The sequence below is a fragment of the Pogona vitticeps genome, chromosome 3 (genome assembly GCF_051106095.1).
Source record: "Pogona vitticeps strain Pit_001003342236 chromosome 3, PviZW2.1, whole genome shotgun sequence".
Classification (NCBI taxonomy): Eukaryota; Metazoa; Chordata; class Lepidosauria; order Squamata; family Agamidae; genus Pogona; species Pogona vitticeps.
Window position 1 is genome coordinate 119,404,411 of NC_135785.1, and position 20,849 is coordinate 119,425,259.

At 40.1% G+C, this 20,849-nt stretch overlaps 1 protein-coding gene across 14 annotated transcripts in view; it reads left to right on the top strand.

Moving 5' to 3' along the window:
• Nucleotides 1-573: 573 nt before the first annotated feature.
• LOC110087776 (WASH complex subunit 2A) overlaps nucleotides 574-20,849 on the top strand; it is a 64,158-nt gene continuing 43,882 nt past the window's right edge. For 4 of the 14 annotated variants that reach the window (XM_020809638.3, XM_020809641.3, XM_020809639.3 and 1 more), the window contains exons 1-10: nucleotides 574-891; nucleotides 3,855-4,019; nucleotides 5,540-5,605; nucleotides 6,369-6,539; nucleotides 10,254-10,347; nucleotides 12,494-12,552; nucleotides 13,908-14,021; nucleotides 16,389-16,452; nucleotides 18,611-18,670; nucleotides 20,074-20,180. In XM_020809638.3, the coding sequence (XP_020665297.3) occupies nucleotides 718-891; nucleotides 3,855-4,019; nucleotides 5,540-5,605; nucleotides 6,369-6,539; nucleotides 10,254-10,347; nucleotides 12,494-12,552; nucleotides 13,908-14,021; nucleotides 16,389-16,452; nucleotides 18,611-18,670; nucleotides 20,074-20,180 (1,074 nt within the window). In that variant the 5' untranslated portion in view covers nucleotides 574-717. The remainder of the gene's footprint in view (nucleotides 892-3,854; nucleotides 4,020-5,539; nucleotides 5,606-6,368; nucleotides 6,540-10,253; nucleotides 10,348-12,493; nucleotides 12,553-13,907; nucleotides 14,022-16,388; nucleotides 16,453-18,610; nucleotides 18,671-20,073; nucleotides 20,181-20,849) is intronic. The other 10 variants (XM_020809640.3, XM_078390647.1, XM_078390644.1 and 7 more) reach the window with 3 other exon arrangements.

Here is a 20,849-nt window from a genome sequence, read left to right on the forward strand (position 1 = left end):
TCTCTCTCTGTTGAATCTCTTTCCAGTCAGCTAAACCAATTTCGTTGGGGAAAACCCTATGGCCAAGATGCAAATTCACAGCAGATCAATTTACCTCCTCCCCTCCAGTCAAACTCTGTTGCAGTGCCCTGTAATGTGTGCTTAAGGCTGGAATGCAGATTGTGAAGTGCCTCATCCTTGTAGTAAATATGCTATATAGTATGTGTCGCAGCCACAGAATTTTGTAGACCCGCTAGCAAGGCAAGACCAAAATGTACTTTCCCACTTTTGGGGGTTACGTTAAGTTTCCTTCCCGCACGCCTTTTGAGTCGTAGACACTTTCAGGCAACCCACGGCCGACCCTTTCGTTGTCCCCCCGCAAGCCCTCCCCGCCCTAGGCGCCGACGCGACCCATTTCTCCATCTTCATGGAGGAAGAGTGTACTGTACACAGTCCTTTCGCCTCGCTCTCATAGCCTCTCAGAACGATCTCGCAGCAAAGGAAGCAAAGCACCCTTCTACTTTTTCGTATCTCTACTCCCGCTGCAGCCGCCGCGCCCGACGGTCACGCGACTCCTGGGCGAGAGGAGTCAGCTGACCGTCTGTGCCGGAACCGCTTGGCCAGGGGCTGTCACCGCGGGGCCAAGGCAGGGCTCTCCCGGGGGTGGCGCTGGGCGCCGAGCGGCCCCGGTCCTTCTTCTGCCTCGGGCTCCTGCTCCTCTTCCTCCCTCGGCAGGCCATGTCTTCTGCCGCGTCGTCGTCGGGGTCGGACGCGGAGGCGCCGTCCGGAGTGGAGGAAGCCGCGGCGGCGGCAGCGGCAGCGGCGGCGGCGTTGCTCCTCTGGGAGAGAGCCTGGTCCCTGGAGGAGGTTCGCGCGGGAAGCCAGGGTTGGTCCTTGGCCGCCGACGCCGGGGTAAGGGAGCCGCGGCTGCAACGGCTCCTGGCTGGCTCCTTCCCGGAGCTTCAGGGCGAGCCAGGATGGGTGCTGTGACACCGGAAGCTGCTCTTCTCCGGACGCGGAGGCAGCCGCTTTTGACCAATAAACAATGTCCGGAATCGAAACTCTCCGTATTTATTAGGATGTGACTTCGGGAAGACTTCTGGCATAAGCCAGATTTGGCACCGGAAATAAAACAAACGCATTGAAAGCTTCCTACGCGACCTCCCTTTCAGGTTCCAAGGCTTCCTAGGGCTCTCTTCTTGTCCCGGGGAAGCCTTTGGGAGCTTTAGGATGGGGGGGGGCAGCCGCCTCGGAGTCAAACTCGCCCCCCGGGGGTCCTCACGCTAGCAGTGGCGAGTTTTTGCTGTTAAAAACAGTCTCCCAATCCCAAGGCTTCCAGAGGTTCCCTAGTAAACCTGAGAACCTGAAAAGAATAAGGGGGGAGGGGGGAGAGTTGAATAGGAAGCTTTCAATTAGTTTAAAGGGATTAATCCCAGCAACAGATCTGGTTTACACTGGCCTAACTTTTATGCATCAGGATTTTGCCCATTGGGTCGGATGTGTACTCTCAGTCTAACAGGATTGTTGGAATATTAAAATAAGGGAACTGCCTGTGCTGCTCTGTAGTGCTTCAAAGAAAGGCAGAAAAAAAACATCATGAAGGAGACAGATGATTTAAAGTATATGTAATCATGTTGTGGTAGCAAATGCATTAATGCTTCCTAGTTTTGTGACTAGGAGATGTGTCACATCTATCTGTTCTGTTTCTCATAGTGTTGAGGTTTTTAAAGTACTGTATCCCTTTTTTTTAAAGTCAGGATAGATTAGTTGTCTTTCAGCATTCCAGGAATATAGAACATGGACAGATGAGATACTGTATAACCTCAAGCCCTGACTTGAAACAGGGTGTGATTTATAGTACATTAAGGGCCAGTGGTGGTCTGTGAATGTTTACTTGTAAATCTTACAGAATATGAATGCAAAATACCTCTGGATTGTTCCATATCCTTCCAAAACTCAATTTTGTCTCTGATAGTGTCAGTTTGTACTTTCATGTCTGATAAATTATCCCAGAACACAGTTGTTCCACGATATTGCAGTAAATAAAAATAATGAAGTTCAAGAAGTTTTATTCATCTTCAAATATTTGAAGAAATATTACATGGAAGGTGATAAGAGGGGGTGCTGATAAATATTGAGCCTTACCCAGAAAAAAATTGAGCTAGGAAGCTGTAACTGCCACACTATTCTACATATTCCCCCAGGAAGTCAATGCACTTGTGACATCTGTCCTGCAGCTTCTTAAGTCCCTGCAAATAAAATTCTTCCGACTGCTGGTGTAACCACTCATTTGCAGCATTAGTTGCCTCCAAAACACTCCCAAATCATTGTTCCTTTAGGTGTTTTTTTAGTTTAGGGAACAGATAATAGTCAGAAGGAGCCAGGTCGGGAGAATAGGGTGGATGGGGCATCACTTGAAAGCATAAGGACATCAGTTTTGCCATTGTTTTACCTGCAGTGTGTGACAAGGTGTTGTCATGCAACAGGATGACACCTTTGGAGAGCTTTCCTTGACATTTTTCCTTGATGTTTTGCCTCAACTTCATCAATAAAGCACAGTAACATTTTGCATTGATGGTTTAGCCCTGTTGGAGGTAATCCACCAGCAGAACTCCCTTCTTATCCCAAAAAACTGTTGCCATTTGCTTCTGTACTGACCTTTGCACTCAGAACTTCTTTGGCCTGGGGGAACCACTGTGCCTCCATTCCTTAGACTGTCCCTTTGTCTCAGGATCATAACAGTAGATCCATGTCTCATCACCAGTTACCACTTTGCCCAGGAAATCTGACTCATTTCTTGCAAAATGTTCCAAAACAGCCATCGATGACTCCACATGCTTCCTCTTTTGTTCGGTTGTCAAACGTTTGGGGATCCACTTTGCTGCCAGCTTTCTCATTTCCAAGTCATTGTGGATAATGGCACCAACTCTCTCACGTGATATTCTCAGATATATAGCAATACTTTTGGCTGATATTTGGCGGTCCTCCATGATCATGTTATGGATGGCTTTCACATTTGCAGGCACAGAGACAGAAACAGGCTTTCCACTGGGTTTCTCACTTTCAACACCGAAATGGCCTGTTTTAAAATTGACAACCCAACGTTTAACTGTTGCATATGAAGGGCCACTGTCACCCATAGTTTGTGACATTTCATCATGGATCTGCTTTGCACCTTTCCCTTGGAGAAACAGGAACTTGATTATGGTCCTATGCTCTTCCACATTGAAGTTTTCTGAAGGTGCTGCCATGTTCACTTTGGATCTGAACATGAAATATAAGTTAAAATCATAGGTAGTTGGTTTTTGCACAATTGAATACAAACAAATTGGCCAATGCACACTGCAATTTATAGCTTCCTTGCTCATTTTTTTCTGGGAAAGGCTCAGTACTTTTCAGCACCCCCTCGTATAGGGTTGTTTTCTGCTGCTAGAGAATAGGTCCTGAATGAATAAATTTTGTTACATTCTATAAATTCCTATTCTGTTTTGAAGTGGCAGCTGGCTTAATTACTTTGAATGGAGGATAGTCTTAATATATCAATGTCTTCTCAGTTTTGTCTCAGCTTATATTAGTTGAAGGTGTGAAGCATATAGAATGCAATTAAAGAATTCTGATTATTTCTCCTTGATGGGGATTTCTTTATTATGAGTATTTTGTATTCTGATGGAGAGGCAGGGTGCAATTGATGGAATATTGAACTATGACTTGGCCATGGAAACTCATTGGGAGTTTGTATCTATGTTAGCCACTCTGAACATCTTACATTCCTCAAAAACCCAATCAGAGCTGCAGTAAATTGGAAATGACCTGATAGCATATAACAATGGTATTCATGCCATTTTAAATGCAAGTGCATATTCTTGTTTTTCTAGCTTTTGCGTTTCCTGCAAGAATTCTCCCAGCAAACTTTAGCCAGGACACATGAAATCAAGAAGCAAATGGACAGATTGGTCCATGAAACAAAAACTACAGATTGCCGCCTGCACAATGTCTTCAGTGGCTTCCTCATGCTTTCAAATACACAGTTCATTGAAAATGTGAGTGTGGTCTGTTTGTATGTTAGGCTGAGAACTAAGATACTTTGATGACAGATCCCTGCTGGGCTGTGAAAAGGCAACATATAAGAAACTGCATTTGATAAACACCATCAGTGTGATTATATTTTTTGTGTGCCTATGTCTCATGTCTCTGGCTGAAATCCAACAGTAAATTGCAACTAGGATAGCCCTGTTGAATCAGTGGAACTTATGGAGGAGTTGACTCACCAAATTGCTACTGATTTAGTGGGCCTACCTAGTGTGATTTACTACACTAAGCAACTGGGTTTCAGCCAATGAGTTTTATTAATGTAGATTAATTGTCTTTTCACAGATTTTACACTACATGTTGTAAAGTAGTTTATTGCTCTCTGAGGCTATATTAAAATATATGCAGAATCGGGAATGTTTGATTTTGTGGGACAATATTACTCAAAATTCACTACAGCCTAAGTGGTTTTATTCATTTGTGGGAGAATTGACACCTGGCCCTTCACTATTACAATTCTAGGGTGTGCCTATAACTTTTGCCGTATGTAATTTGTGGTTCAATTTTTGTGTTGCTTTGTCAATACTGGGTCACATCCTGGCATGACCAAGGAAGAGGGGAGATTGATTCAAAATTAACTGGACCTACCTGAGATATGAAATGAGTGTACCTTCTCCATTGCTTTTCCATTCAGTGATAAATAATAATAAGAAAAAACCTATTTCATAGGGCTTATAGCCCTGTGGTCTACTTAGGAAACAAGAGTTAGTTCCAGCAATAAAGTGCCATTGACAATGCATTCATAAGCAGGAGAGTTGAAAAGTACGTATCAGAATATGTGCAGCTAATCTGATGCGGGTAATGAGAAGACAGAGTCAGCCATAAAATTTGGAAAACAGGATGGCAGGATTTTTGTGGTGGAACAATGTGTTGATGAATTCAGTGTACCTGTGTCAGAGAAGAGTGAAATGCTGTCAGCAGGCACCTGCAAACACTGTGGAACAGCGTGGTGTTTTGCTTTACTTTTCTTCCTTCGATTTGAAGAGTGTGGGGAGGGGATCCAGAAAGAGTATCCCCTTTATCTCTGACCTGTGGTAGAAAACAGTAAGAATTTCCTGTATACTAGCCTCCAAATGTGGGGCTTGAAGGAGGAGCTTGTCCAGTAGCCTCTACAGGCCAGAAGGAGAACTTCTGTGAGCTAGTTTATATCCACTGATAAAGATTGGGGCTGTGGAAAGAAAAGCTGTGAGAAGGTGAAATCTCCAGATCATCTCATCTGCATTCTCCTTTAGCTCTTTAAATTATATCTGATTGCATCCCATTTGTATCTGATTGTGGAGAAAACAGATGTAAACATTCTGAAGTGTCAGTCATGTTTAATTTAGCACAAACTGTTTTAACCCTTCTGTTTAAAATTATTATTGATACAAATAGTGTCATGCTTGGTTTGCTTGTGAACAATCTCTGTATCTCATGGCTTAATTCAAAATTTAATTGAAAGTTAATCAAAAATGTGTGCTTAAATTGATAGAGAGTATATGATGATGAAGTAGAAGAACCCATACCTAGGAATGAAGCTGGAGACAAACTAGAACAGGCAAGTGATTATACAATAAAATTACATGTTAGTAACTGGCATACCCTTTCTCTCTGATTTTGATGCCACCATTCCTTTTGTCTTGCCACTTGACCACTTAGAAATAAATGTGTTTTCTTTAATAATTTTCAGTTATTTCCTTTCTTCATTTGTTTCTGTAAAGGATCCCTGGGTTCAGGGAGGCCCACGCTAACCACTTAGCCATGCTACTCCAGTCGCCCTGGCGTGAGTGAACCTAGGAGGGTCATATGTGCAGAGGGCTGGGGGAATATTCCTGCCTGAACATGTCCCAACACTTTAGTCTAACTGAACTAAGCAGTGCTTCCAGGGGTTCCAAAAAATCCACAAGGTTAAGTGTTTTGATGCTTACCTCAACCCTGGAAGGTAGAAATGCCACCACACTCATAAAGCATACAGGTTCCGAGTAGATGGTCAAGTCCAGGACTAGTTTAATCAAAGCATTCTCTAGAGTCTACTTAGTAAAATAGATAAGAGTGAGTACACAGTGACCAGAATCTTGTTGGTAATTTACACATATGTTCTGTTAAATTGCACAGCTTACCATAACAAATTCGTGCTAATTAGTGAGGTGCTGCTTACAATACTTGATGCATGCCTGATGCTCACCTTATAATGTGACTGCTGCCTTGTTGTTACACAATTTTAAGTTATGCATACATCACTCAGTAAGATTCAGTGTATTGTGCTTGAGAATAGTGGGTATAGTGATTAACTATGGAATATAATGCTTTTGGTTCCAAAGGAGAAAACCCGTGAACAGAAAGAAGCTGATTTGATTCCTAAAATCCAAGAAGCAGTGAATTATGGTCTACAGGTACTGGATAGTGCTTTTGAACAGCTGGACATCAAAGCAGGGAACTCAGACTCTGAAGAAGAAACTACTGAAAGAGTGGAGCTAATATTGGAACCTAAGGTAATAGAAGTCATCTGGTAGTGAGCAGAATTATCTTCTCAAATTCACTAAGGAGATACAGTGTTGCGTAATGGATAGAGTTAGATGGGTGGGATCTATGTCAAAGCCAGTAGTACCTCGGTTTACAAAATTAATGCATTCGCTGGAATGTTACGTAACGCAGAAAATTCGTAAACCGAGACACGGATTGCCATAGGAACGGGGGTGGCGCTACAAGCTTCCAGGCACAATGCATCCAGGGGAAACTTTCTTTGCAAACCAAAAACAATTGGGGGAAAATGTAAACCAAGGCATTATTTTCAACAGATTTATTTGTAAACAGAAAAATTACGTAAACCAAGGCGTTCGTAAATCAAGGTACTAATGTACTGTAGAAAGGGATTCCAAAACTTGGAACAGCTGATACCTTCTCACAGTCATTTTTTGCTTTCCTAATTCTTTGCTTGTATTTACTTTTTGCAAGTTTGTTTTTGTTTTTGCTTTCCATGCTTAGTCAAGACTTCTGTTTCTCAAGGAAACCTTGTTTCCTCCAGTAGTTTCAGTGACACAGCTTGATAACCTTGTGAGCTTTGTGCCTCATCAACAGTGTATATCTGTAGGCCATCACAGAACAAAAGGAAGGCTAATGATGTGGGTGATCACAAAACAATAGGAAGGCAATTAACTTTAGAGAGGTTGCAAAGAAGTCAACCACAGATGTTGGAGCCAGCGGAGCTTAAAGGCACACCTTGAGAACTCTTTTTATTAATTTAGCATGATTACACAGAATGTTGTGAGAATTCAGATAGGATACTGGTTACCTAATTGCCACTAGGATTGGCCAGAGAAAGCCTTTGAACTTATGATCTAACTCTAAGGGGAAAGGCAGAATGAGAGGTTGCTCTCTGCCAGTAGAGTTTGTTCTTCACTGTAACAGATAACAACTAACAGCCTTGGGCAGAAGCTTCCCACACATATCCTAAGTAAGTTTTTGTTACTATGTTATTGTAACCTCCCAAGTATTCTGGAGAGATTAGACTATCTTGACTTGCCCTATATTCTTCCTTTTTATCAGTTCCCTCACTGTCAGAGAAAATACTCTGAAGTTAAATGTGTTGATTGTGTTAGATTTCCTTGTCGACAGTTACATATGCATATAATTTATTCTGTGGTCATTGTTTCCAAATAGTTCAACAACACTTATACAAAGTCCTGGGCACCCTTTAGATTGAATACTAGGTGAGCTAACTTCAGATCTGTTTCATGCCCCCTTCACACTCACATTACATTTGCAGGCTGCATATTGGCTGTCAGTTGTTTTAAGACTTGAAGAGAGGGGTAATCTCCAGAAGAAGCTTGGAGATAAAGTATCACATTCACTCCCTTCAATGCTGGGGCAGGCCTTATGTCTGTAACATAGAGATGACTCTGCCAATCATCTATAGAACTGCATAATTATATGCTGCCTATAATTACATATTGGCCAAAATCCCATTGCGTACTGTAGTAAATGATACTAGAGTAGAACCATTAAAATGTGTCAATTCCTCTGTAAATCTCATTAATTCAGATGGGCTTACTCTAACTATGATGTATACTTTAGCACAGTAAATTAAAGTTAGAGTTGGCCCGTTTTTATCAATGGACTTTATGGAGCTGTTGACTCGCTAAATCCCCATTGATTCAATAGGCCTGCCCTAGTACAGTTTACTGTGCTAAACAAAAAGGTTTGGACCCCTATGGTGTTTTTTTTTGGGGGGGGGGGTTACATCATCCTGCCATTTTAACTCAAAAAGCCATTTGGTAAGGAAGATTACACACATGAAAAGTTATCAGGAAGAATAAAAATGTATTAAATGGTTGCAGTAAGGCTGGCATATACAGTATGTGTATTTGTTTCTTTTGCTGGTAAGTGGAAGTTCCCTTCAACTCCAAAAACATACAAATACCAGTCAGACTGCAAAATCACTGCCCAGTCAACTGTGACTTATGAGTGCAGTAAGGCTAATCCAAAGTTTAGCAGAAAATATACCTCAATCCTAAAGGATTTTCACCAGGTTAGCGGGCTTTGGTTGTTGCAATAATAAACTTTTTTGTTTTTAGAATTAATAATTTTATTATTGTCCACTGTAGAAGTCTTACTTCATATTTCAGGCAAGATTTAACTCAGGATTCTATCTCCCTGAGAAGGTATCCCATTCCACAATCTCCCAATTTTTAGTGTGCATCTGAAAGAGGTCTCTTGGACAGTGCTGGGATTCTGTTGGTGAACAGTTACCCTGCTGCTTAACGATCTTCCTATCTGAGCTTGCCAGAGTGGTCTTGGGCCTAGGTTCCCAACCTTTGTTACTTGGATGTTTTTGAACTGCAACTCCCAGAAGCCCCAGCCAGCACAGTTGGTGGTGAAGGCTTCTGGGAGTTGCAGTCCACAACTCCTGAGTAAGCCAAGGTTGAGAACCAGTGGTCTTGGGAATGGTTCTGGAGCCCTTCTGATTATGTTAGGACATTTCAACATAGGTAGTTTGGATATCCTGGGCCATGACTTCACAGTTTCAGTAGCAAATGTGGATCTGCCTGAAATGGTATTTCACTCTGCAGATTTAATGAGGCAAACTTTTGCATCTGGTTTTCTGTGTTGTGTGATCTGGAAGTAGAGGAGCTGTTTATGGTTCTGCTGCTGTGGACTGCTGTCTGATGATGTTCAGACTAACTGGGACTCAAAGCATCTGTGAGGATGGAAAACTGATGAATACTATATGTTCTGGAAAGCTGATGAATTCAGATAGTTTTCTGAATGCTTTTGAACATGTTCCTATCAACTTTTCAAGTTTTCTGTTGTAGCCCTGAAAAGGGGAAGTCACTGAGGTAGTTGCTGTAATTGGTTTTAGAGTGTCTTTCCCTATTAAACAGAGCCAAACAGCTAGAAAAATCATATTTAAACATGAATGTGTATGTTTGGATTTGAATGATTGTTTCAGCCTGCATTTCCCCAATTTCTTCTAGCTATTTGTATATGCTGTACAGTGGTGCCCCACATAGCGACGATAATCCATGCAGCAAAAATCGTCACTATACGGATTCGTCGCTATGTGGAAAAAAAGCCCATGAATGCATTAAAACCCATTTAATGCATTCCTATGGGCAAAAAACTCACCTTAAAGCGAAAATCCTCCATACAGCGGCCATTTTCGCTGCCTGGTAAGCAAGGAATCTGGGCAAAAACACAGCGGGCAGCCATTTTATTTACCCGGCGGCCATTTTGGAACCGCCGATCAGCTGTTCTAAAAACATCGCTACGCGAAAATCGGTAAGCGAAACAGCTTACCGATCATCACAAAGCGATTTTTTATCATTTAAATCATCGCAACCCGATCGCTTTTGCAATCGCAAAAACCAAATCACTATGTGGATTCATCGTTAACCGGGGCGCTTGTTAAGTGAGGCACCACTGTACTTCATTCCCACATTCAGCAAGCTCATATGTGTGTTGCAAATAAGGACACATGGCAATGAGTTAAAAGGAGGATCTCACTGAAATATCAGCTGTATTTGGCCACCTGATCCTAATTTTGACTCTACACTGGTTATCAGTTGAATAGTAAATTACAAACCTGGAAAGCAGGGGCTGCCGTCAAGACAGAGGATTGTGCAAATTGTCCAGTGCTCTTGGAAATATGAAGTTATCTCTTTGATGTAAACATCAGAAATGTTAAAAAATTCATTTCTTTTTTACAGGACCTTTACATTGATCGGCCTTTGCCATATTTGATTGGCTCCCACCTCTTCATGGAGCAAGATGATGTTGGGCTTGGCGATCTCTCTAGTGAAGGTGTGTGATTCCTATCCATTAGTAGAGGCAGATTTATTTTCATGACCAGTGGTGGACTTGTTGCTGCATACATTGATACAGGCAGTGGCAACGTGGTGCTCTCCAAATGTTTTAGATTGCCATTTATTCCCTTTACTCATACAATCTAGATCTCTCTGTCTCGTCCCCCCTCCCACTAAGCTTTTTTTTTTTTGCCTCTCTGACTATGTCTTCATCTGCTGGGGATGCTTGTTGTTGCTGTTCTTCTCCACTGCTGGTCAGCAACACAGTGTAGGCACTGGAGAAATTAATGTGTTGGTTTCTGAGGAGCAATTATGGCTAAGGCTGGATTCCATTTCCCATTTATCAAAAGCTAATTCTGTATCCCCTTCAGTTCAAGGAGACTCCAGTATACTAATTTATGGGGAACAAGGAAAGCAGGCCTACCAATGTTAAGTCTTCCTTGTTTCTTCATCTGCATTTAATTACAAAACTTGGGAGATGTTTTGGGACTCTGTGGGCACATAAAGATTTTCCTGCAAGTTGAAGCTGTTCTTGGCCTCTGAAAATGGTCAGGATGATGAAGACAATTGATCCTAAGCATTTCCTCTCAAGAAGGGGAACCAAACTAGCCTCAGTTTATTAGGAAACTGGTGGTGATGAAATGAGTGGGTTGAAAGCTAGAGTGGGGATGGCAGAAAACTCGGAATAGGTCCAGCTATGCACAGACTAAAGACTAATGAATCATAGAATCGTGAAGTTGGGCCTATAAGGCCATCAAGTCCAACCCCCTGCTCAGTGCAGGAAGGTCTTCTCCATGACTATTGCCAGAGAAATCATTCTTCTCTGCTACTGTTGATCTGTGCAGTGTCATCCACTGGAGTAGTTAAAAGCCTGTTATGCTGTGGCCCATGAAAATAGAATGTGGGCCATTTAGCAAGTCACTGTGAAGAATTTCCATGACACTGTGTACAAAATTACTTGGATTCACTTTGATTTGGATGCTACAGTTCACACAGGTCCCGTGCATGTAACTTTGACCCTTGCATGTCCCATGATGATGCATTTTAGTTTGTGCAGCATGAGATTGTGGACAGGGTGTTTGGGCAGCAGAGACCTACCATGTGTGTGCTAGGACCTTGTTTTTTCTCACTCATAGAACTCACCAAAGTGGGTGGCTAAGAGGGTAGTGGTGAACAGCTTTTTACAGCAAGGCATGCATTCCAAAAAGGCAGTGGTTAGTCCCTTATTGAAAAAAGCCTTTTCAGAACCACATCATACTAGATAGTTATTGCTCAGGCTTCAGTATACCGTTCTTGGGTACATATAGTGGCTTCTCAACTCTAGGAGTTCCTGGATGTGATGGATTTATCTATGTCTATTCAGATCTAGTTGGATAACTAACTAATGTGGTAGAGACAGCTTTGTTTGCCTTTGTGGATTCCCTACTCCAGGAGCTGGATGGGGAATTGCACCCTGCTGGTTGTGCTGGACCCCTTGGCAGCTTTTGATACTATTGACAATGGTATCTTGGTCTAAATCCAAAAAAAGCTGTTTCGGTGCTAACCTGGTATCTGACTTCAGTAATGTGCTCAGTGAGAGTGAACAAACTAAAAGATAATATAGTGTAATGATGTAAGGCTGAAATCTTCTTGGAGTTTATGTAAGGTTTGTGTAACTTTCAATGGCCTAATACAATTATGCTGAGGCACATCTCGGTTGCAGAACTGGCTGTGTGACCAGACTCACAACTGAAACAAACCGGGATGCCTTATCAATTAACAACAATTGGTGTTGTTAAATTACGCAGACCTTATGTGAACACCAAAAGGATTCCAGTCATTGGTTTTTCCCCCTATATACATTTTAGTTAATCTTGTGTGCTGCCCTGGTTCCTACTGAGGGACATAAGAAAATAAAAGAAAAGAAAAATGGGAGGGGAAATGAAAAAACATTAAGGTCCTTCCTTTTTCATGTTATTACATAACAACTAGCTGGAATATTGGGGGCATAAGACAAATGTGTATGTGTCAAAACTTCCAGGAATAGCAACATAAATGTCGTATATACTTGTGGATAATTGTGTTTTGGACAAAGGCATTTGGCGTACAACAAATCAGGGGATATATATAGATATATCTGTCTTCTTTTTTTCTCTGTGGAACAGAAGGTTCAATAGGCAGTGATCGTGGGAGCATGATTGAAAGTGAAGGAAAAGATGAGGAGGTAAGAAGACAAATTTTCTCTTAATCAACTTTTTTTGTTAACTTCAAACCAAAGCTACAGCAGTAATAGAAATAGAATTGGGGATTTATAGATCATTATGTTTGTTGACTCCATGCCTTGCCTTTGGTGTGTTAAAATGCCACAGGTGAACTACCTGAACATTCTTAATGCAGGTTGAATATTCTTAAGGTACTTTTAAAAAACACACAAAATGAATCTAGAACCTTATCATAATACTGCTAAGATACAGGATTGGAAACAGCAATGTAGATAATAATTATTGGGTCAAATATTGGGAATCTGTTCTTTGAGCCTACTGTACTAGTATGGCGTGGTTAGAGTGACAGACTAGGTGTTGCAAGGCTTGGGTTCAAATCTTTGCCCAGCCATAGAAACTCACGGGAGGGTGGGGGTGGGGGTGGCTAGTGGTATGGTAAAACCACTCCTTAAATATCTCACATACTTTGAAAACCCTGTTAATAGTCTCCATAAGTCAGATGCAGCTTGACAGCATATAGTAACAAAAACTCCTTAGTAAACAATTCTGGAAAGAAAAGCAAGGGAGACCCTCCCCCCCCCCGCCACCTGTTCAATTTAAAATAAATGCTGATCTGTGGTCTTAATTTTCTCCCCTTTTCAACCATAATTTTTAAAATTAAACTGTGAAGGTTATTTTCTCTCCTTCGGAATTTTCCTGGTTTTTGGAATGTGAGACAACCATCAATGTTGGGAAAAGAATATCAGTGTTTACTGAATGACTTAAAGTAACATTTGTTTTTAAAAAGCCACATTATAAACAGCCAGAGTGACTAGTCATCAGCCGTTATCAGATTCCATTCAGGAATATCTGAATGTTTTCACATGTCTGCTGTCTTATACAGACTCCCTATGAAAGACAACTGCCAAGGAATTCATTTGTGGTCTTAGAAGATAATGTGCTCTTTTTATTTAATTTCTCCTGGATACTTCTTTGATTTTTATTACTTAACAGTTGCAGAGAAAAATCTCCTTTTCTAAGGTTTATTTAGCACACAAGCAAGCATATAGAAAAATTCAAAGTAGCAGATACACATTGGTATAAGATATATAAAAATGAATAAATATCTATTTCAAAACCTTTAGTATTCTAATACAAAGTCTTAGTTCATATGTGTCGACAGGATTCTTAATTTTTAGAGAATAATATGATTTACTAAGCTTATATCTATTGGACTTCTCAACCATAACTATCTTATGGTAGAACAACTGTATGATGTGATTAATGCTGGCTGAATAGGTATCACCACAGTGCAAATTTCTGTCTTGGATTTGCTGTAGTATAAAAAACAATTTACTTGTTATTTTTATTCTTTTAGAAAACAGTACTGATAAGTGATGAAGAAGATTACCTTTTTGGTGACTCTGAAAAGGGAGAGGAGGAGGAGGAGGAAGAAGAAGAAGAAGGTGACCTAGAAGTAAATGCAAAACCGGTAAGAAATTATTGGTAATTTAATCATGGAAACAGTTCCCAACTTGAAATAATGTGTAGCCATTGCATGATACTAGAAAAGGTGATGTTGTTTATATGCCAGTAATAAAAACATAAAAACCCCATACAGTTTGTGAGCTTTTGTGGGTAAATCCCACTTTTTCAAAGTAAGTACCAAAAATCCAAATGTTTGTGGCAAAATGAGGTTTGCCAGGAGTTGACTCTTAGATGTAGAGTTCTTGACAAGATGAATTTCACCAGGCACATCTGTCTTAGATGAGGCAGGAAGCAGTGGTTGTTCTAAAGTTATGGCTGAGGCAGTTGTGGGTTGGATTTCACACTCTAGTTCTTCAAAGGGGCACAGGTCCTGCACGCACGCACGCACGCACGCACGCACCTCCTCTCCGTTTGGCTCTTCTTTGAAACAATCAAGTTTTTGTTTGGCCAGGGGTGATGCAGAAAACCCATGTCCCCCATCTGGGAAGTGGGGTACAATTTATTAAACCCAAGCCAGTAGCCTTGGCCAAGTTGATTGAACAGTCTGCTGTTGAAAGTGTAAGAACACTTGGTTGTTTTTCATTTGGCCCAAAACAGCCGCACGTTTAGTAAACCTGCAGCTAACCTTTGACTTCAGCTTGTCTCCAAGTTAAACATACAGAGGATTGCCATTTGGAATATTATCTGATAGTGCTGCTAAGTGTTTCAGGCCTGTTTATTTATGACTAGAAAGGAAGAGGCTTGCTTGCTTATTTCTGAGTGAGTTACATGGTGTGGATATCAAAATGTGACCTCATTCACAGGTGGCCCACAGCTTCCATTCTCAGATTGGGGTTTAACTCCTTCTCTGAAAAAATGTTCCCTGTTCTGGAATAGGGCAAGGGTACAGCCATGTATTTTGCAACTGAGAATCAGGACTAGATTTCTAACACATTAAATAAGAATTGATAAACTACGCTGTCATACTTGTATGTTGTTCTAGAAAGCAAATGCGTCTAAATAAATATTAATTGTTTTTTATTACATCTAGGAAGGATATATGGTACTCAGAGGGCCAGATCTGTGAATCCTACTCTGGATGTTTTTCCTTGGAAAAATGAGTGGGATTTTATTTATTTATTTAATTTATACCCCGCCCATCTAGACCAACTACTCTGAGTGGCTAACAGCAATCCAAATAATAACAAATATAAAATAAAACAATAAGAATTTGTCCCCCTGAAAAGATACTCTTATGCTCTCTAGTGACAAGAATTAAACTGGTAATTTTTGGAGGTGCGGGAAAAGGTCCAGAGTGTTTGGAAGCTCTCAGAATAGGGCAAATGTCCCTTTATGCACCCAGAGGGCATGATGCGGCCTTTCTGAGGAAACTTTTTTTAAAAAGCTGGGTGCTGGGGGGCTCATTGATGTTTGTGGGGCCACAGGCAGCCTGTGGATCAATGCCCGGTGTGTGCAAATAATGACTTGTGTCTTCCCATACTTTTGGAGGCAGAACTAAAATCACAGAAGACAAAAAAATGTATGGGCAAGCCTGGGGTAAGCCTGGTGTAGAAAATCTGCAAAAAAACTGAGAGGGCAAATAACACCGTAATAACCCCATAAGAGCTTGTTATCACAGGACACTTGAGGGAGATGAAAAAAATTGATAAGAGGAGGAATTAAGTGGCTGGAAAGGGAAGAGTATGGGGAAAAAACACTAAAAGACAAAAGAATTATTTCTTTGTCTGAATAAGTACAATATCATTCAAACTGAGAAGTTACCAGGGGTGAAAAATAGAGATGCCTGGAACTACTGAAGGAGAAATCAAATAACTGAACATAACTGGAATTATGCAGAAGTGTGCCAACCCAGTTCCCCCACATGTGGGGAAAAACTAAAAACAGGCTAGTCCAGCCCAGCAAGAACTGAGTGTGCTTGATGGGCATGCAGTGTTGACTGCTATAGAAGTGGGGAAAGACTAGTGGCAATGTCTGCAGTCCTTAACTGAATTGTTTTTATTGCACAGCTGCTCTTGCACAGAATATTGCTCGGTTTTGTTTTTTTCTTGCAGTTCTTTTATGAAACAGTAGCTTTCTGTACACCCAAGTGCTATATCTCTACAAACCTGTTTCCTTCTGAGTGTTTCCTAAAAGAGGTCTTGAATGTTTCTTATAATGCTTTTGTTGATCCTCCAACTTAGTGTCCCATTTTACTCCATGTATTTCGCCCCTGGAAGATGAAACAGACATGCTCATCACTCTGTTATTTTGTATAAGGCTTTCATTTTCATCTTATGTTTTCAGTATGAAATTTGCCAAATCGAGCAACCAAATTGAAACTAAGTATGTGTGTTTTTTCTCTTTGTAATTCTTTCTCACGTGGCTACTTCAGAAAAAGAAAAGGCCCACATCGTTTACAGATGAACTTGCAGCTCGTATTACCAAGGATGTGCTAGGTAAGCATCAAGAAGAACGGTTGCATAAGCCACTCCTCTGATTTATTTTTCCTTCTGTAGCAGTTTTATCTAATTGTTTATTACATTTGTATACTGCTTCTGTTAGTGGTAAAGACTATTCTGGGTGCTTTACATCCAAAATGAAATAAACAAGGCATAAAATCTAATTAGGGATGGTGAAAGATAACAGGGAACATACTATCAAACAAGGATAAAAAGTATAAACAGTATTTTAAAGAATTGTACAGAAGAGATGCAAAGATGACAGATTCCTTTGAAGAAGAATGCTGTGATAAAAAACCTATTTTAGAAAGTGAAGTAAAAGCTTCTTTCAAACCAGTTAGAAGTAAATTCATAAGAATGAATGTGATACTTATAAAACTGTTTCAAGCTACAGAGACTGAATCTTTCAGAATCTTAACATGAATATGCCAACAAATATGGAAAACAGCGTACTTTCCAATCCCCAAGAAAGGAGGTGCAGTAACTGTAGGATCATTCCATTAATTTCCCATGCAATCAAAGTGATGCTCAAGGTATTGGAACTAATACTTCTATCCTATACAGAATGAGAAATGCCTGATATTCAGACTCGATTATGAAATGGAGGAGACACAATTGCAAATACTGTATATATATATTGACTACTGGAAGATGCAAAAAAATGTTTTTAAATTACCAGGTCTGCTTTATAGACCACTACAGCAAAGCTCTTAACTGTGTGGCTCATGAAAAGCTTTCTTGTTTTGAAAGAAATTGTGTGCTGCAATACTTGATTGTTCTGATGCGTAACCTAGACAGGAAGCTACTGCTAGGAGGCAGTATATTACAGGGACACCAAATGATTTCCCATAGGCAAAAGTGTCAGGCAAGGATGTGTTTTCTCTCTGTGTGTTCAATTTTTAGGCAAAATATATCATATGGAAAACTAGGTTAGATATAGATAATGGAGTAAAAATTTATGGCAGAAACATCACTAATGTAAAATATGAAGATGGCCGAAAGCAACAATGAAATAACTCCTGTTGAAGATGAACAGAAGAGTAGGCTGCAGTTGATTATTAAGTAGATAAAAATCTTGACCACATAAGAAATACAGAACTTTAATGTTGGCAATGAAGAAATTTAAATTGTTAAAAGATTTTCCATACCTTGGTTCAATAAATATGGAGACAAATCAGAAGAAAAATGAGACTATGAGAAAATGAGAAAGATCTTCAGGTGTAAGGATGAGTCACTGGAGATCAAAATCAAGATCATTCACAATATTGTATTCCTAGTTACTATGTACAGATGAGAAAGCTGGATATTGAAGACAGACAACAGGAAAAAGAGCTTTGTTTGAAATGTGGTGCTGAAGGAAAGCTACCAGAAATACAAACAAGGGTTTTCTAAATCAAATCAAGCCTGCTTTCTCTGTAGAGGGAAAGATGATGAAACTGAGATTGTTGTTCTTTGGTTACATCACTAGTTCTTAACCTTGGGTTACTCAGGAGTTTTGGACTGCAACTCCCAGAAGCCTTCACCACCAGCTGTGCTGACTGGGGTTTCTGGGAGTTGCAGTTCAAAAGCATTTGAGTAACAAAGGTTAAGAACCACTGGGTTACATCATGAGAATACAAAGCTTGCTGAATAAGACAATAATATTAGGAAAAGCTGAAGGTAGCAGAAAAAGATGAAGCCCAAATATGGGATCGATTGACTCCATAAAGGAAGCTATGGCTTTGAATTTGGCAGAGATAAACAGGGCTGTTAATGATAAAACATTTTCGAGGCTACTCATTCATATGGTTGCCATAGGTTAGAGGTGATTTGATGGCACATAGTAAAAGTAAGGACTAGCAGTTGGATTAGGCCTTAATCTTTAAACCTGAGACTCTGGAGGCAATCTCTCAAGAAGGGGCAAGGAGCTTTCACATACTGGTCAGCTGGATTGGGTGCTTCTTTTACACGGAAGCTGCTGTTGATGGGGTATTGGCCAAAAAAATAATCATTAAGTGATGAGAATAATTCAGACCTGAAAAACTCGCTCCTGTCTCAATTTTAAATGTTTTTTTTTAATGGACAAATATGGCTCTAAATATGTTGTTACATGTTGAATGTAATAGAAAAAAGAAAAGTTTCATCATGTATTACACTTTTCTACTTAAATCATTAGCAGATGGTAAAAGTAAGATGACGGTGACAGAGAAGGAAGAAGTTAATGTTTCATCAGACGGTATGTATTGCTCTTTATGTGCTAAGTTTTCTTTGAAAGGCTAGTGGAGGAATGATACAGTCATCACTGAGTCAATCCTGTTCCAAATTTTGTGGGCTATCTTCTGTTTTATAGCTCTACCTGCATAACAGAAGAGCTGTTACTGGCTGTGGCAGATTTCTGCTAAATAGACTTCATTTTTCAAGTGCACACTTCATCACAGAAGTCATGTGCTCCCTGACATTGAAAAATGATCTATTTTATTAGTAGCAATCTGGTGCAGTTGGTGATGTCATTCTTGTTGCACAGATAGAGCTATAGAATACTAGCCTTAATGTCCCAGACAGTGGAACTTCCTCCCATAGGAGGCCAGGCTAGCCCCATCTTTGTTGTCCTGCTGCAAGCAGATGAAGACCTTTCTCTTCATGTAGGCTTTCCTTTAAAATATCCACAGTTGTATTCTGGAGAATCTAAGGTGGGACCTTACAGTACCACACTTTAAATGCCTGGTTGACAAAAGGGTTTTGTTTTGTTTTGTTTTGTTTTGGAAGATACTATTTTATTATGTTGTTTTACTTGACTTTTTGTTACTGGTCTTATTTATGAGTTCTAATATATCTATTTAATGTTTTTTAAATATTGTAATAATTTATTATTTAGGTTTTAACTTTGTTTATTTTAATACACAAAACTGCCTTGGATCCTTAAGGAGAAAGGCAATATATAAATACTTCAATAAATAAATAAATGAATAAAGAAAGAAAGAAAGAAAGAAAGAAAGAAAGAAAGAAAGAAAGAAAGAAAGAAAGAAAGAAAGAAAGAAAGAAAGAAAGGTCTTGGTGAATAATATGGTTGCTCAGAAGTGCCTGCTTTCTCTTTTTACTATGTGAAGAAAAGGACACACAGCTAAGTTTGTTTCATGTTTGTGTATCTTTTTGTTGTCCACCATCTCTGGTGGACAACTAGAGAACCATATCTGTTGGTTCTTTTTAGCATTAAAGTCATTTCTTCCTATGTGGAGTCCTCCTTTTCTGCATTGTTCCATTGCTACGTATGAGGAACTGAGAAACTACAAAAGAACGTGACACCAAAATTTGTTTTATGAATGGAATGAAATTGACTTTGCAGTATGAATCCCCATCTGTCAACCTATCCATCCAACTGCACATCCAGAATTGGGTATGGTTCCATTCCCCATTTTAATATGGAATATCAAAGTGTGGGGATTAGAGCTATAAAATTTCCAGAAATATGGAAGCTGTAGGAACAAAAGATTTTCTCTCACATTTTCCAGGAAGAGGAGAGAAATGGTGCTGGTGGTGAGTTACACAGTACTGTTTTGTCTAGGATAGATGGCCAACAAACTCACAATTGACTTCTTCACTCCAATAAAAAGTAGACATGTGTATTTCTTGTCTTTGTAGATGATGACATTTTCAAGCCTCCCAAGTTGACTGACGAAGACTTCTTACCATTTGCATCTAAAGGGGGTCTCTTCAGTGGTGGAAAAGGACTCTTTGATGATGAAGAGGTTGGTACATGATTAAGATCCTTGCACAGAATGGTGCTAGAAGTCATCCAAGAGACAGCATCTTGTTTTTTTGGATGGCATTCTAAATGGCTGCCAATATATCTGTAGTATTTGAGCTGGGAGAATATTGTCTGAAAGTCAATTAATTCTGTTCGATTCATTAGCTGGAATGTTGTTCCCCACAATGGGCTGTGCGACAGATGTCATGCCAACAGAGACTGGGGGGTGCTTGCAGAATTACCCTTCTGTGTAGAGTTTCCCTAACATGGATTCTAGCTTCCTTAGCTGGAATATCTGCAGCTTCTGGCTATCTCTTGTGTGCCACTGTTGTCTTTGGTTGATGCAGTCATTTGCATTGGAACCCTATTTTAAATGACACAAAAATGCTTTGATTTTTGGAAGGACCAGAATGTTAGCTGAAGGGCACTCAGTTAAAAGACAATGCAAAGGTCACCTATTCCTTTTGATTTTTTGCATGCTGAGAATATGTAAAAGTGCTTACAGCTTCATATTTCTTTTATACAGTACTTAGTGATTGGTTCATGTTATGTTTGAGTATCTGGTGGTAGAGTTGTTCTACCAATGTAGGCAGACATTTTCATTGTGCTTCAGGAGGAAGAAAAGACAAGAATTAAATAACAGGGAATGTGTGGTTGTCCTAGATCAGGT